Here is a 17,147-nt window from a genome sequence, read left to right on the forward strand (position 1 = left end):
TAGCCACGTTAACGGGGAAATCAGAGATCTGTAATGCTTGAAAATCCTGCAGAATTTATTTTTCATTCCCTACAGCAGGATGCCCAGCTGCCTGACTCACCCCCAAGCCCTCTCTGTAGGACAGGGATGGAGAGGAGGAAATAGAAAGCAGTGCTCTCAACTTTTGCTGATCTGCCAGGAGGTGAGGAGAGTTCTCACGGATCAAATGGGGAGGGCTAAGGCATCTCCCCTTCCTTCACACCTGTGATGGGGTTTCATCCCGTTCTGTGCTCAGCGCTCCCACTCCCTGCCTTGGCAGTGGCTTGGCCCATCTGCCACCACGACCCGTGAACATAGAGGCTCGGAGAGAAGCTGAGGAACTGCTGAAATCCATGACAAGGGGCCAGGGCGCCCAAAATGAGACGCGTCGGAGCGCGAGCACATCCTGCGGTCACACAAGTCCCCAGCCAGCTTCTCTTTCACGCACACGGATAACAGTTGCTCTGCCGGCCGACGCAGCACCCTGAGGCTTCAAAGTGCACGCAGCGGGGTGACAGCCTCGCCCGGCGCCGTGGGCTGAAAGGACGGGGCGCGTCCCCCATGTCACCCCGCAGAGGCCTCTGAGCCGGACCGCCGGTGCGTGGGCTGCGGGGGCGGCCGTGTTTGTGTTTGTCCCGGGCGCTCGCATGGAAACGGCTCCGCGTGCGCGGTGCGCCCGTGCCTGCCCCGGGGGCGGCCGCCGCACTCCCTCCCTCCGCCCCGCCGGGCTCCCGCCCCCGGCCGGGAGTGCCGCCCGCCGCGAAGCGGGGAGCGGTAACTTTGCCCTTTCCCCGCCCCGCCAGCGGCTGCGGGAGCGCGGCCGGGACGGGGGGGTGGGGAGAGGGGGGGAAAGCGTGCGGGCGTGGGGATCCGCTCCTCACTCGCTGCCCTCTCTTTCACCGCTCCTCTCCGACCTTCGCTTCGCATCGCGCCGGGACCCTTCGGGACGCCCATGGAGACCCTCGTCCGCCCCGCGGCCGGCAAGCCGCCCAGCGGGTAAGCCGCTCCCGAACCCCGGCCTCGGGCTTCGAGCGGCCGCCCTCGCTGCCGGCAGGTGCCGGGGCCCCGCCGAGCCGGAGTGCGGGCTCAGGGCCGCTGGGCCGAGCGGGTGGCCCCGGTGGTAGGGGCGGGTCGGGAGGTTCGACCGGTAAGGGAGCGGCAGCGAGGTGAGATCGCTTCGGTCGGAGCGGGAGCGTGGCAAGTTTAGGGCTGTGCTGACCGCTCGGGGCAGTTTGCTGCTCGGCTTCACGCTGCCTGCTCGCACCGAGGAGGGCTGCGGTTGGTTCTGAAGCTTTTTTGTTTGTTTGTTTGTTCGGAGCTCCAATATTTATGTCATCGACTCAATTAAACAAAAAGCAACTTTAAAGTGCGTGCTTGAGGGATAACGTAGTTTTTTGTTGTTGTTTTTTGTAATCTTTCATTTCCGTCTTTATTTGATGGGAAGTCTTGTAGTACGAGACTCAAAATTAGAACAGGGGGCAGTGGGTGAAGATGCCAAGATGCTGCAGTAACAACTGTAATGTTTCTTGGACTTGGGAAGCAGGGCTGCTGGCTTTCTCTTCGTGTGCTTTGAAGAGTAAGAAGCACTCATCTCTGCGTAATGCTGATTAAAGTCTGTTTGCTGGGTATCCGGAGTTTTGTTAGAATGTAGAATGAGAGAGCTGCTTGTTTGTGCATCTCAGAGCTCAGCAGTATATCGAATAGAACTCGCAAACAACCAGTTTGATCTCTGTGAGCGTGGAGCTGGTTCCACGAGCAGATGGATCTTGTAAGGACGGGCAGAAGTTGCTGTAAGTGCATTAACTTCAGTTGGTGAACTTCCAGCGTAGCTCAAGGAGCAGAAATCTACCCTAAGGTCACACTGCACTGGGGATATTGTATGGCAATATGCTGGTGGTAGAGCTGTTTTGTACTCAAGCACTGCCTGCCCTGAGTTCATTTAAGAGCTGAAGTACTCCTGTTTTTCCTTGGAAGCTGTAGAATCTCAGCCTGGATGTGCCCATGCAGTTAGCTGTAGGCTTCATTTAGCAGTATGTAATTCTCTGAATTTCCAGTGTCAGTATTGGAAATCAATGGATGTTTGCTCCCTAATTAGCTTTTATTCGTTCTATGAGGAAATTGACCAGGAAAACACAGCAAGAGAACAGCTTTGTCTGTCCTTGTTGCTTCCCATAGGGATCCAGATGTCAGCAGTGTCTATAGAACTTGTCTGGGTACGCAGATTTTTACATGACTGTGGCAGAAATGTGTTCCTTTTGCAGCAGCAGAACTGCACTATACGTTCCCAGCTCGTTGACTGAGTTATCTGGCAGTTCTGAAAGCAAGAGGTTAAAATGACTCCAGCTCTATAATTTTTAACAAAATTTAGGGAGAGCTGTTTTGTCTCTGTGTAAATCATTAACAGTAATGTTAAGAGTTTCCCTTGTTAAACAGTGATCTGATTTAATGTATCATTTAGTAGAGTCCAGCAGCTCTGCATGGATAAATTGGCTGCACGTGTTTGTGGCACAGCTGCTAAGAATTGCACATTTAAAAGTAGGAAGCTGTTGGGTTTTTGTTTTTGCTTTTGTCTTAAATGACAAAGAAGAAGATGCTGTTTGTGGCATTGCTGCAGGGTTTTTCCTGTTGCTATGTTTGGAGAATAACTGTGGACATCAATCTGAAGAATCTTATTAATGCTAATGGCTAGACAAAAGTTTTGTAAAGCTTTATCAAGTCCATAATGCCTTACTTAATTACACTTATTTTAGGTTATGAACACGAATTTAAAGCGTTGAATACTAGTAGTGGAATATGGGATTTGTTCTGTAGTCGTGCTATGAGAGCATGACTGGAAAAGGGAGAAACACTTGTTGAAAACCTACTGCCTCGGTGCATACAGCTGTGTTAGTTTGGTAGGGAGAGAGAAGAAGCAGCCTCTGCATCTCCTGAACATCCAACTGATGACTTTACTGGCTGTAACATGGAAAAATTGTCATATAGTGATCGTAAGTGGCATAGAGAACTCAAGCCTAAAATGGGGACGTGCGGGGTCAGGTCTTGCAAAGGGCAGAGCTTTGTCCCCTACAAGTGCAAGTATTGCCAACTCCCACTGGTTCCCGTGGTGTACAGGTACTTTCCTGTGCTGCGATGCTGAGCACAGAAGCTTGCTCTACAACCTGCAGCATAGGTGAAAGAAGTGTCTATATTAAACAAATTGTATGGGTGCTTTCTTAGGATAGAACCTTTATTTCTCATACTGTGGACTCCTGCCCTGCCTCACAGGATCTTATCAGAAATAGAGGCACATGCTAGCACACCTGCTTTGGAGTGATTTATCTACTGGACCAATGTGACCGTGTAAGTCAGATAAAGGCTGTGAAGCAGCAATGACGTTACATGCCGAACTCGGAAAAGTAAACCCCTGGGTGAAGCATAAGTCACACATCCAAATTTGCTAAAGCCTTCTTCTTTTATTCTGTGCCTTAAGCAAGTTGCTTTGTGAAATTGTACATCCAAATTAAAAAAGAATAAAATAAAAATTGAAAAAAAAATCAGTTTTTAGCATATTATTTGTGATCATTGTATGGAAAAGCCTGGAGAGACCTACTGTCCTCATAGCATCTGTGTCAATGTCAGCATAAAATAGCTTATGCCATAACCATTTCTGACATTCAGATGTTACAAAATTTAAGGTATACAGAAACAGCCATGTAATTAATCTTGAAAATTTCCCATTTTTCATGTTAGCATTTCACCTACTTTGTATTATGAGAGACATGAGTGCTGGATAGCAAAGAATGATGACTGCATGTCATCATATGTAGCATGGTGGAAAAAGTAGGGTTCTTGTGTTGGCAGTTCCTTCACTGCCCAACTACTTCTAGTGTTATCCTTCATGCTGTGCTCTGGTTTGTCTGTACAGCTCTCTGGCAGGATTCAGGTGGCATTCTTATGAGTATGCATGTTGTTGGTAGTGTCCTTCTCTCACAAGTAATTAGAACTCAAACTACTTCTTGAATCAGTAGACAAAAATCATATTAAAAAAAAAAAAAGTCATGTAAGAGTAACAGAATTATGCTCCCTATTGTGTAAACTGAAATAGGGCGGGTTTTACTGTATTTTGCACCTCTGTATGAACATGACTACTGACCTGCAAAACATAGGTATTTTCAGTTATGACTAGTATCTCAGGATTGCTGAAGATAAGCGAGCTAATTGTAAGAACAAGCAAAAGGGTGAGATAAAGGCAGTGTGGTTCAATTCCAACAGCTGTTCTTTCTGAAATTGGGTTTCCCATTTCTCCTTTCTTCATTTTTCTTTTTTCCCTTTGTTCTAGAAATCTGCTTCTTAAAGTCTGTCGTTTCTGGATGATCCAGAATATTCAAGATTTTTTCTCACTTTTCCAGTCTCCAAACTCTCATTATTTTCTTTCTTATGGATATCCTCTGTATTTTTTCATCTTGCTTTTTATGCTACTGCTGGCACTGTTGGATGAAATTGAACCTTTCCTGCTTTCCGCTGTCTCATTTGTTCTTTCGTGTCTTTTTTCCTGTAATTCCAGATTCATCTTTTTCTGCAGCTTTTGCTCCTGTAACTTTACATCATGGTCAAATGTCCTGCCTTTATAAATGTACACATCAGGGGAAGCACTATATTTCGATGGGACTGATTTTACTTACTGCCCTGTTAGGGCAAGCTGTACCAATCACAATGTCTTTCCAGAATGCTACAGTGGATAAAATCTGGGAAAGGAGATTTAATTACATTTTAGACCATTCTCATTTGTGCATTTTTTGCCATGGAACGAGGGAATTAGACTTTTCTTGAATACATGTACGTAATAGTTAGCATCTATTGTGTTTCAGGTGTGTATTAAGACTCCTATTGTCATAGACTTGAATTGTTTTAGAAGATTTATGAAGACTTTCTAAGAACGTTCTTCTAATAAATGGACTTAGGGAGTCCATGTTATACAGGCAGACGTGTGACCATACTTACATAGCTTACTTGGAAGCTGCCAGAAGGCCTGTGGCAGAGCTTAGGAAGCAACTCTCTGCTCCTGAATCCCAATTCAGAGCCTGAACAAGCCTTCCCCTGTGCTCGGCTTTTAGCTACTCTCTCAGCATCAGCAAACACTTGATTTGCTGGCAGTGTCAATGTTCTGCATACTGCAGCTTTTTGTGGTGCTTTGCTATTGTCATTTCTGTAAAATTGACAGCTTTGACACTTCAATGCTTTCTCTAAGAGATTGAAAGGACTTTAGAAATTTACTTATGCTTAGTGGGCTAAGCTGGATCTCGTATTAGAAGCCAGGAGTGGAAAAAGGCTTACTATCTCTGTTTCCACCCAAATTTGTGACTTAAGGATCTTTTACAAGTAGCTGCGTTTCCAGATAGTGAATGTTGCAGCACATACTAATCCTCTTAACATATGGGGTATTTCCAGAGCTATCAATTGCCCCATGAGCTGGGCTGCTTATCATTAAATAAGGGATCCTGGGAATAGCGTATTGTTGTCATAGTTTCAGCATTACAATGCCAGTGATGTGCCAAGGAGTGAGTCAGAGGTTGAGTGGCAGGGCAGCGCCAGGATAGCTGCTACACACAGTACCCAGTGCCTGCTTTTAGAATTGGCCAGAAAGCTTTTAGGTTTCATTATTCCCGGAGCCAAGAAGCTGCATAAGACACTGGGTGCTTGTGCAGTTGTCATCAGGAATGTGGGGAGGGGGAAGACATCTGAAGGAGTCTTAATGCACCTTTGTAATCGCTATAGTTTCCAGACAGGGAGAGAGTAATGGACCAAAAAAATAATAATAGTAATAATTATAACTGCTGATCCAGTAAACTCAGCTGTGCATTTAGTGTGTTTTTTGCAGTGTATTGCATGGGAAGAGTCAGGAGTCTCCTGAGATCATGCCAGTGATGGCACTGTAGCACTTCCTGTGAGAGTCAAAAAGCGATAACACACTGATAAATTCTATTTTATTAAAGGCAATTGAGCTGTGCCTGAGCTAGAAGGCTGGTCTATGAGTTTCTCTGTGTTGTGGTGATATATGTAACAGCCTGGTAAGTTGTAATGGAGAGTCTCTCACCTAAGTAACCAACAGCCAGGCCATTTGTGAAGTAGCTTACAGAGAGCCACATACAAGGACCTGCTGTGCATGGGAGGGACGAAGGTTTCAGCACTAACTGTTGCTGCACAAAGTTTGTCAGGACCACCCAAAAGACCCTTTTATTTTGAGTAAAAAGACAAAAAAAAAAAAAAGAGCCTTATGGTATTCCTGAAGCTGTTGTGTTGAAAGAGGTGTTTGTTTCTGCTGCAAGCCCTGGTAATGATGCCAGAGGCAGAAGAAAGTACAGTCTTACTGAGCTATTCTGGTCTGTGGTGCTAATAGTTAGTTTCCCTTGCTCAATAAAATAAGCGGATAAGATGCAAAGTTGCACTGCTGGCATGGAGCTTGAGCATGAGAATTACATTTTATGTTAACAGTGTTCTAATATCTAAACAGTGTATCTAAATACAGATATAATGTAAAGTTTAACAGCAAGCACCAGTCCAGAACTTAATCAGATAAGTGTTCCTTTCCGTCTTCAGTAAGGACAGCTAACAAGCAGTACCGTTTTCCATTATCTACACCTGTTTTCCATCTCTGTGTGTTGGTTTTTTTAAATGAAAATACAGGTTGAGCCGATCAACTGCTACTAAAACACCATTGTTACGTTGAGCCAGCAGAGTGGAACTGTTATTTTTCCACAAGTGATAATTAATTAAGTTTCTTTCTAGTTCACACAATTACCCACAGATTTAAAATGAGTAACACTGCAGGTTGATGAGGTGCTTTCTGAATTTTCAAACATTGTTTTAGTAAGCATATGTGCTACAATCTACATTGATATGCAGCTTTTTGATATTGGTTGTGTATTATCTTTTGTTTCTTCTGAAAAGGCAAATTTTTTTTTGTTTTGTTTTGGGTGAGTCTGCTGGGTTTCTCCTCAATACTTGAGCTCGGAGATGGTGTCACAGTGATACGAGGAGGAGCTTGTCCTCCAAGGGCCAGGCCGAGGTCCTCATCTTGCTGTCTACAGAGAGCTGCCAGATGTAGGAAGTGCTCAGTCAAAGTCGATTTCTCCAAAGCTGCAAAGAGCTCAATCTTGCATCATCTACACAACCTTATATATATATAAATAAATGTGTGTGTGTGTGTGTATATATATATATATATATTAGTATCTTCTCTTGGTATCTAGCCTATGCTTTCCAAAGCCTTCACAGATACCAAAGAAATTACTTCTGGTTTCTCAGGGGACACATCTCAAGTTTCAGGATCAGAGCTGTTTCTCTGTTTGGGACTGATTGTACTGCTTGCAGAGTCTTCTGATGACCGTGCTGTGTTGTGCTGACAAATCTCAGTTACTGAGACTTTCTCCTCAGGAAGGATACCAAGCATTGGCTTTCAGCGTGATTAAAATCCTGGTGTGGTGACAGCTTCAGGTCTTCCCAAGACTGGTTCTACAAATTCACTGCATGCAGTTACAGCTAGGTCAGGTCATGTTGCTATACTGTAATCAACGCAATTCTTTATTTTGCTTGCCTTTAATTACCTCTGTTTCCCTGCCTGTGCTGAACTGGAGAATCACTTGGTCATCTTAACAGCATGCACAGCAGCACAGCGCACGGAAATAATGTGCTGATGGCTGATGTCCATAACTATGTGCCTTTTGCAATGCATATTCTTCTTGCTGCCACTCTGCTGCTCCTTAGGACTGCTGAACGCTGTGGTTCCTTGCCTAGAGTGAGACAGAGTGGGACTGACATCTCATCCTGAGCTCTTTCTGCAGCTGGGGTTGCTGCCTGTCCTCCTGAGATGGGCCATGTGCTCGGCATCCCCCAAGACCACTTGGGCTGGGTTTGGTCTGGGCATCACTTGACAATTTAATTCAGCCTTAAATGAAAGCTTTAATTTAAGACTGAAGTATATTTTTAATTCTGTTCTTAAATTAGTAAATTGAAGAACCCTGTCGTCATGTCGAGTCTGTTATTCCTGAGTGTATATTAATGCAGCATTACTTCCTTCCTACCAAACCTGGGTTTTCTATTTTAAGACAACTCTACATGTGATGGATGGAGTCCAGCATCAGACATAAAATATAAAAGAAATGAAAAAAGACTTTTACATGGATAATTACAGAACAATAATCCAAGATATTTGTGGATTTTACCAATTACTGCGTACTTCGGAGGGTAAAAAGTTAATCTGCACTTCTAAATAATAAGTGTAGTTTTTTCTGCCTCCAATTCAATTTTTGTACCACCTGCATAGAACTCTTTAAAAAGAGACTCTCAAGCACAGACCTGGAATTATATGTTGGTGATTAAGCTATTTCATAATGAAAGTAAAATTTCTTTTCTCTTTAACTTTTTAGCAGTTAATACAGTTAAATGCGTTCTCCTTCCAGCTCTTGCTTGAACTTGTAAGAAACAAGGGAATACCATCATGAAAATACAATTAGTTATTCTGTAACTATCACAAATCAATCTCACAAGCATGAAGAAAAAAATTAGTCTTCTAAGGATAATTTACTATGCCTTTGGAGAAGAATTCTTCTTTCTGAAGAAGACAAATTGTGTATTTTAGAATTAATGGCAGAGTAGTGGCTTCTTTTTTTTTGGTAGTTTTATTTTGCAGTAAATAAACGTAGGTTTTAGTGCTTGACAAAAGGATCAAGAAGCGAGGTCTTCATCTGCCTGCCTCCCCTCCCACCCTCCAGCTATATTATTTCTTGCTATTTCTTTCCATTTTTTAAACAAACTATTTTCCTCCACCCTTATTTAAAACAAACAAGGGCCTTTAGAAAAATGTAAATAATCACAGTGTGTATCAGTATAATTCTGCACAAAGACAGTAGTAAGGGCTGGGCAATCAATCCATGCCTGTCATTTGTTTGGCTCTGCTGGGGCAGAGGGTGAATCTGCTTGCACCTGCCAGGAAATCAAGCTCAGCCACAGCACTGGTTGATTTTTTAATGCAATATTGAAGAATGGGGCTTTGGTCAGCTGCTGTGGAGTAGCTTGAATCTGTAGGATCCACTCACTGTGGAGGAAAGAGGGCACATCCAAGTGCCTGTTGTTTCAGGGCATGTCAGCTGAAATCCCTGCATCTGCTGCTGTGCCACAGACGTGGGAGAGAGACCAGCACAGTGTCTTTCTTGCACATTGGGGCTGGCTGTGGGTACTCACTGCCCACATCTCTTTACCGGTGCTCTGGTTTGTAGTTTGTGTTTGTACTCCACTTGTTTTTCTTTATTGGCATGATAATAAACTTCGGAGTGCTGTTTCTACTAGGTCTCTACAGCTAAGGACCTTTCAAGTGCTAACAATATATTGCTCAAATTTGTTGAAGATAAATAGGTCAGTTGTTTCTGTTAACTCTCTTGTTCTTTTTACAGAACCAGGTAGTGTTCATTTTTATTTTTAATTTTTTTTAAATGCCCACAACTTGCCAATACATTGCGCCAACTGTATTTAAGATGACTGATCATCCATATCATTGTTTACTGTTTTTCACTGTGTATTCTCAAATTAGCCATAGTTATTTTGGAATGAAATCTCTTTACATTCAAGTGGTTAAATTCCATACTTTCTCCTATTAAAAATGGGATCCAGGTCTATGGGAAATTATTTTACAAATATAAAACTGCCTGAAGTATAAAACCTGTTTATACAGATACCTTGGGTTTTCTTGCCATGAAAAGCACCGTAAATTCCCCATTCTGATTCATTTTCATAAGGAGTTACTTGGAAAGAAATACTGTTTGCACTGCATTGCCAATTATTTATATTACTAATTTGCTACCTGAGAATAATTTCTGTTTTGTTCGTTGTTGTTGTTTTTTAATTTGGTGTAGTATCGAACTGATAAAAGTCTTAGATTGCCTATATTTTACAGTTTAGCTTAGATTTATCTGGGAAGAAATTAACAGTACTGGATAGTTCACGTGTGTGCAAATGGACATCTATATGAGCAGTTTTTAGTCGATCTTTTTGAATGTATAATCCCACCCACCTTTCTGATTATTGGATAAATAACACTGTTTGGTACATAAAGTACAGAGAACAGTGTTCATGTAAATAGTCTCCACATGCAGAGCTCAGGTGCCAAATGTGAACACTGGGCAGCACATGATGTCCGCATGGTTAGGCAGCCTGTGTGTGCCAGCCCCTGATGCAGACAAACCATGCAGAGTGACCCAAATTCTTCACATGGGCCAATATTCTATTACTCTCTTATTATTATTTTTTTTTGTAGGCTGCCTTCCATAATTCAGCCTTCTGATGAATCTTGGATGAATTATCTATGTTCTTTATTCTGAGCCTGTAGGAACAGATATGTCGCTAGCATGGGGACTGAATTTCTCTTCCCATCTTGGTCAGGAAGGGCTGGGCAGAGTTACTTGGAAAAACATGTGAAAGCTCAGATTGCAAACAAACCCCACATGCTCTGTTCAGCACCTGGCTATACGTGTGTAACAGTATTCAAATATCTATAAATCTTTAATTAGCATTATTTATATTAAGACAAAACTCTATTTCAGCAACAGGGGTTTTCCTGTCTTAAATTGCTTTCACCAAGCATTATTTAAGGTTGACGCCTTAAAACCGTCTAGATTTTTCTTAATTTTCTGCACTCCTTTTTCCTTTTACCAAGGGTACCATAACTCTGTAGTTGAAAGAAAACCAGTAAGTGTAATGGTGATCAACTGTACTGTATCAACTCAGCTGAGAGTAGAAATAGTATTATTTTCTAGCAGCCGGATAAATGTTGTATAAAACTCAAGGATACTGAAGATCTGAATTAAATGAAAACTTCATGAATCACCTGTAGTGCTTGTGGTTTGTACCATAATAAAAATGCTTCCATTCTTCCTAAGTAAGTTAAACAGCCATAGAGATATTCTCATGGGCCTTGTTTGGGAAGTGGATGAATTCTTTCTTTTGGGCTGCTTTGTGTGTTGCTGGTCATTAGTATATGTATAGCTAGTTGGTATTGATTTGAGGAAGGATGAGAATAGGTTAGTGCTTCATGCACAGTGTGTAGCTGGTCTCAGTGAGTACCAGCCATTGAGGTGACTTACTGCTCTTAGAAGGAAGTATATTATTTGATCTTATTGCTTTGGTAGGATCCCTGGACATTTAAAAGCAAGCGTGTAACTATTTTAGGATTCTTTGAAAACTTCAGCTTATCTCTGAATAATTAATTGTATTTGTTTCACATGGAGTTGCAGAGAGAAGACTAAACTCTGGATAATAAGTACTGAATAACATTGAATGGAAATGCTTTGGTGGAGAGCTTTGCTTCTGGAGTCTGCACATCTACAGAATTTTGTGGCTATTCTGGTCCTTCCAGAATTGGTTATTGGGCCATTTACATCTCACAAATGCAGAGTGGATTTATGAGGATGATAGTCTGAAAGATTGTGCAAGCTGTGGATGGTAAAATCTGCTGTACTTGTGGAAAGTTCTCTGATGAAGTTCTAGTTATTTGGAGAGAAGAGCAATATTATGAGCTGAAACAAAATTTGGGAGGTGGCTTGTGTTCCTCAAAGTGTATGTGGAGGGCAAGAGCCAAGAGATGCATACTTCACTTTTACTATTGCCTAGTATAGAATGCATCCACGTAGACATTTGATGCAGTCTCCCAAATCATCTGAAATTCTGCATAGCCTTGTGTCTATGAGACAAGACTCGTAGACTTCTAGATGAGGTCATTGTCTTGGGTAGCGTCAAAGGTGCATGCAGGTTTCAGCAATCAGTAGAGTTTAGGTGTTTGTGGTTTTCAGAACAAATGGAGAGAAAACTTGAAGAAAACTTTCATTTCCTTCATGGTGAGGCTTATTCTTTCTAGCCTCCCTTGCAAATTTTTATTTGTAATGGAAGAGTAGAAAGAAATCCTTGGGTTTACAGCTGGAGTAAAGTTACTGCTGTTCAGGGGCCAGGATTTGAAGGAGCTGGAAGGAACCACCGCTATCCCTGCTTGTCTTGTGGCTGATTTTTCCCTGCTTCATGGTCCCTCATGTCGCCTCTGCAAACCACAACTTGTGACAGGGCTGCCACTCAGGTGGTGACTTGGGTGGCCCAGATGGCTGGCAGCCTGCTAGCATTGGGCTGAGAGCTCTCACAGCCTGTAGAACCTTTGAGGGCTTTCAACCCATCCCCACCATGTCCACTAAACCATGTCCCTAAGCACACTGGTGTGTGAATACTTTTTCTTAAGCTGCTTCTTGTCCTCTTTCCTGACATTTTTCAAGCCTCCATGCTGATCTTGTCTAACCAGGGATTCATGCCCTGCAGAAAAAGAGGGGGAAAAATGCAGTCTGCTTCCAGTTGTTTTAAACAACCTGGGTGTATTTTGATATACACCTTTGCAATTACATAAAATTGATAACAAGCCATATGTCCTCTGGCTGCAGATCTAAATATTGGCATCGACTCATTTATTATGTCTGAGTATGCCTCTCTGTTTGAATCAGCCTGTAATTTATAATGTGCTGTCGTTATTATAGCTCGCATAAATAAATGTATTCTACTAGAATGGTATTTCAGTTTAAGTGAAAGAACTGACCAGGTAAATGCTCTTGTTTTTTTACAGTGAAAAATGTTTTCCTTTTTAAGTAGCATTTACTGCTTCATTGCATTAATTTCTTTGTTACTAAGTTGTTCAATTTCTATGTATGTATTCCAGGAATAGAGTTATGGTGGTTTAGTACTTCGGAACATTACTTTTTACCTCATTGTAGAACTTAATAATCAAAACAAGTGGATGTTGTGTAACTTTCTGAGCGTATTATATAAGCCATGAAGTTCAGTTCTAGTCGTGCAACGAAGACACAGAGCATACAAAGAGTAGGATCTTTTCATCTACAGCACAGACTTAGTCTGAAGTGAAAGCACAGAGCTTTTCTGGTGGCAGATTCATTTCCATCTGAGTTTTAAGTAATGTTTTAATATCTGAATCCAGGTCTAATAAAAATGTACTTGTGGTAGCAGAAGGTTTTTCATTTCATGTAGTAAATATATGTAGCATGTCTTGCATACCTTGGTTTCACATTGAAGAAACTCCAAATAAACGGCAGCAAATCGCTTTTTAGAGAAAGGGTGGGGGAGAAGAAATATCTTTTTTCCTCGATTAAGTTACAGTATAAAAAGTTTTTTCCTCCCTCTAGTCTTTCTTGAAGTGGCTAAATCAAGAAGATGTTGTCTGGAAAAGTGTGGGGTTTTTTTGGTCGTTTTTTTTTACTTTTGACTGGGTTTTATTTACCTACTTAATCTGAAGCATGCCGCCTTACCGTGTGAAGTTGCTGGCCGTTTCTAAATTTATCCCTGTATTTTAGAGAGGCAATGCTGTGCGTGAGTACTACCCATTCAGAGCAGGCTGCTGGGGCGGGGAGGTACCCACTGGTAACCTGAGAACATGAGCAGATGCTAAATTAGCAGCTGGATCGTTAGTAACGTGTCTGCAAATGTCTACTGGGAAATGATCTTCCCGGGACTTATGTGGTGTGGGTGTGTGGGCTGCCCGGAGCCGGCAGAGGAGCTGTGTGGTGCTGGGCACTCAGATCATGGGGCGGAGGAGGGCTCCTTGTCCTGCTTTCATTGAAAGGACAAGCTTGTGGTTGGGCAGGCTTCTTTATTTAGGCATGGAATCATGAGACTTTTAAGTGACTGCAAATGCAAGGTGATTGCCAGCTGCATTTTAGTTACAAATCGAGTAGAAAATATGAAAAGACCCATGGGGAAACACACAATGTTAAAAGGATGCCAGTACTAATCCAGCTTTATCCCAGCTTTATACTGAAAACTGAGATACTTTGTCTCTCCTCAAGCCAATGATTACATGAATGTATGTATATATGTTTGTATTTCCCCATGCATAAACAGGTAGAAAAATGACAGATAAATAGTACGTGTGTTCTATTGCCCTAATTTACACTGAAAGGCTTTGTGATCTGCCTAGTGAGACTGCACCCACCTTGGGGTTGCACTCAATGGATTGAGCTTATCTTCTGAGATGGTGACTGGGATTTTTGAAAGAACAGTGCCAAGTGAACTCCCATAAAGTTATGTATACACACACATAAAAGTGCAATTTAATGTACAAAGATGCTGTGTCCTGGTCAGCTCTCCTCTTCTGCTATTTCCACTCCAGTGCTGAGTGAAGGTCAGGAGAGGGTTTAGGCTCTGGGGCTGGCAGGGAAGTTTTCAGTGACAATGTCAGGAAAAGTTCCACAAACTGTAAAGATTACTCTGATGGGAGCCCGCTTATGAGACCTAAGTCACTCATATTCCTCCATTCCAGACATTCCTGTTCTGGAGAGAATGAAGAAGCTCTTACAGAACATATTCACTGTGCAGTAGAATACTCTTAGTGTGAGGAACATGGAGTATTACTTGGTTCCAAGGTACATGCCTGGGGGTGGTTTTATTATGGCAAGATGGGGGGGGGGGGGGGGGGGGGAAGTTACTCTCTAGTAGTTATTTTTCAGGGAAATTATGAAGTATGATTCTGTAATTCCCCTTTGGAGAGGAATTGCTATTCTGTTTTTGTACACATGACTGCTAGTTAGCCTTAATGGAAAAAGAGAGTAACTTGGTATAAATCCTCAAGACAATACTCCCATTCTGATAGAGATTCATAATGTACTGCTGGCAGAGCTGCGGAACTGCATGAATGCACTGTTGTGCAGCAGGTGGGATGGAGAAGAGAGGTGGCTGGCAGTTCATTGTGACAGCCAACAGCAGCTACAAGCCTTTTTTTTATTATTATTATTATTATTTCCCAGAGTATTTTTTTAAAGAAATGAGTATCTCCCTCATACAGAGATTTACCAGGATCCTTTTTCACTAGGAAAGATGATGCTTCAAGGTGACACTAATGCTTGGAAAGCAGTTAGGCTGTTTGTATGTGCAGTTGTAAAGGTTAACCAGTTTGCTCTGTGCTTTCCAGTTTCAGTACTTTTTTAAATGACAGTTCCACGTATCTTTGCTATATATATATATGTATACACACACTCTTTGGCTTTAATCTGAAACAAAAATTCACCTTTGCTTTGCTCTCTGTAAAGTTCTGTAGTTAACTCAAATGCAGAATCAATGCAGCACTGAGTTTCTTCTGCCTTTCGTCTTGTTTTGAAGCTTTTAAGTGATGTCTGTGTTACCATTTCTAGTGCTTGAAGGCAAGTTTAAGCATGAGAACGGGTCTCTGCATTTAACAGTATATTTATGTTACAGAAGTTCATTCCATGTTGCTCACTTTCTTGGGGGTGACACATATCCAGTGTGTCTTCAGGAGTCTTAAAATAATTTTCCTCACAAGCTAAACTAGATATTCAGAACCAGAGAGTTTGTGTTTGGCCAGATTAAGTTAATCTCCTTTGCACAACTTTGTGAGCTTCCAAATTTCACACGTGATGTGGGATGGCAATAGCAAAGCTCAGTCTTGCCCTCACTGAATTTTGTGGTGGTGCGCTGTCCATTGCATATACAGGGAAGAAGCCAACCACAAGATTAAATCTGTACATTGTATATGGGTATACATCAGGATTGTTTTAGTGGAAATTGGTGATTTGTGAGACTGTAGCCGCTGCTTTGCAAGCCTTAAACTTGTTTGGGCTATACAGCATTTTAATATAAATTAGAGGGTTATTAAAAAAAAACTATTAACACAGAGAAATAATTTTATAATTTAAATTTATCATAATTAAGCAAATCTTTGGGGATTGTGGGTGCTAATCTGGAAGGCCTGTCTCTTCATCCTGAGGCTGTGGTCTTCAGCCCTTGGCTCTGTCTGCATTTAATAGCCATGAGGTTGGCTGAGGAGTTTGCAAAACAGACCTCATCGGACTGTGCAGGTGGAGCCTCAGCAGCACATGGGGTTACACTGTTTACCCAGGTGTATGCCTCCTTACTTTTGACAAATTCAGTAACCTTTGAAGCTTTGGTTAAAGCAGTCGCTGTGAGGAGCTTTCTGTCAAGAAAGGGGACTGCATCACAGCTTGCTCTGTCACAGAAACTCATTTCTGATCAGCCATGTCGTGCTCCTTGGGGAAGGTGCTAGATAATTACATAGCTCTGGAGCTGTGAGGCCAAGCTACAATACAATAGCAACAAACAAACCATCCAAGTCCAAAACCCCCTGCAGAATGAAGGAACAGTCTCTCACAGTGTGCATCTTTTGGTTTATTTATTTTTTGTTAAGAGTAGTTTACTTAGACACTGCTGATGCAGTAGGCATCAGTAAAAGTAAAGGTAGTTTGTTGTTGGTTTTTGGTTTTTTTTTTTGCTAATGGAAATTGCAGTGGAATTTTCCAGCTGATCCAGCTGTTGGAAGAATACACTGTAAGGATCCAGGGTCCTCATGGTTTTTGAATCTTTATTAATGGATGCTTTGTAGACTGAGGTGCAGCACCAGAACACCTGGGAGAACTTAAGCCAGCCCTGAGTTATACAGTTCCATTCTGGTTTTCTTGGTGTGGGTAAAGGAGCAAGGGGGCAATGAGGAGGAGTATTCAGAAAAGCACCTTAAAAGGTGCTACAAGCTTCTGATTGGCATGGGAGCCTCTGCAAATGTTCTGTACCTAAAGATGTTGTGTCTGTTGCACTACATGGTTTGCCACAGGTCCTGTGTAATGCAGGATCCCTGACACCCTGAAACATTTTGAATGCTTTCATGTCTGCCTTGTCTGACGTGTTTCTCCAGCTGCTTGCTCCCCTTAAGCCTCCATCCCCACTTTTTGCTGAGCTGAATTGCTGGCATGTCCTTCACAGCCACTGCTTCTGCTGCATTGCTTTAGAGCAAAAACTCTTCATGCCAGCCCAAAACCACTTGGCAAGGCTACTTGCCCTTCTGTATTCAGCAGTCAGGTGTAAATAGTCTGCTGTGTGCTGGGTTATTCTTGGCCAAAGTATTTCTAAGATAACACAGGTGTTGCCGCATATGAACTGCCTTCAGAGAAGAGGGCATGAGCAGGCAGGAGCACGGCATAAGCAAAACATCTTGTGCATGTTTGCCACACTGTGGTGCCATGAAACCAACTCAGAATGGAAGCCAACTTGCAGAGAGATTGTTTCACACTGTGTAAACTGAGGCTTGG

At 42.4% G+C, this 17,147-nt stretch overlaps 1 protein-coding gene across 4 annotated transcripts in view; it reads left to right on the top strand.

Moving 5' to 3' along the window:
* Nucleotides 1–845: 845 nt before the first annotated feature.
* Nucleotides 846–17,147, top strand: part of COBL (cordon-bleu WH2 repeat protein) — a 146,783-nt gene continuing 130,481 nt past the window's right edge. For 3 of the 4 annotated variants that reach the window (XM_065751712.1, XM_065751713.1, XM_065751714.1), the window contains exon 1: nt 847–1,014. In XM_065751712.1, the coding sequence (XP_065607784.1) occupies nt 971–1,014 (44 nt within the window). In that variant the 5' untranslated portion in view covers nt 847–970. Of the gene's footprint in view, nt 1,015–17,147 lie in introns of all 4 variants that reach the window. The other variant, XM_065751711.1, reaches the window with a different exon arrangement.

Source organism: Cyrtonyx montezumae, unplaced genomic scaffold (assembly GCF_038088225.1).
Source record: "Cyrtonyx montezumae isolate F1298 unplaced genomic scaffold, pur_monq_1.0 scaffold_8, whole genome shotgun sequence".
In the NCBI taxonomy this organism is placed as follows: domain Eukaryota; kingdom Metazoa; phylum Chordata; class Aves; order Galliformes; family Odontophoridae; genus Cyrtonyx; species Cyrtonyx montezumae.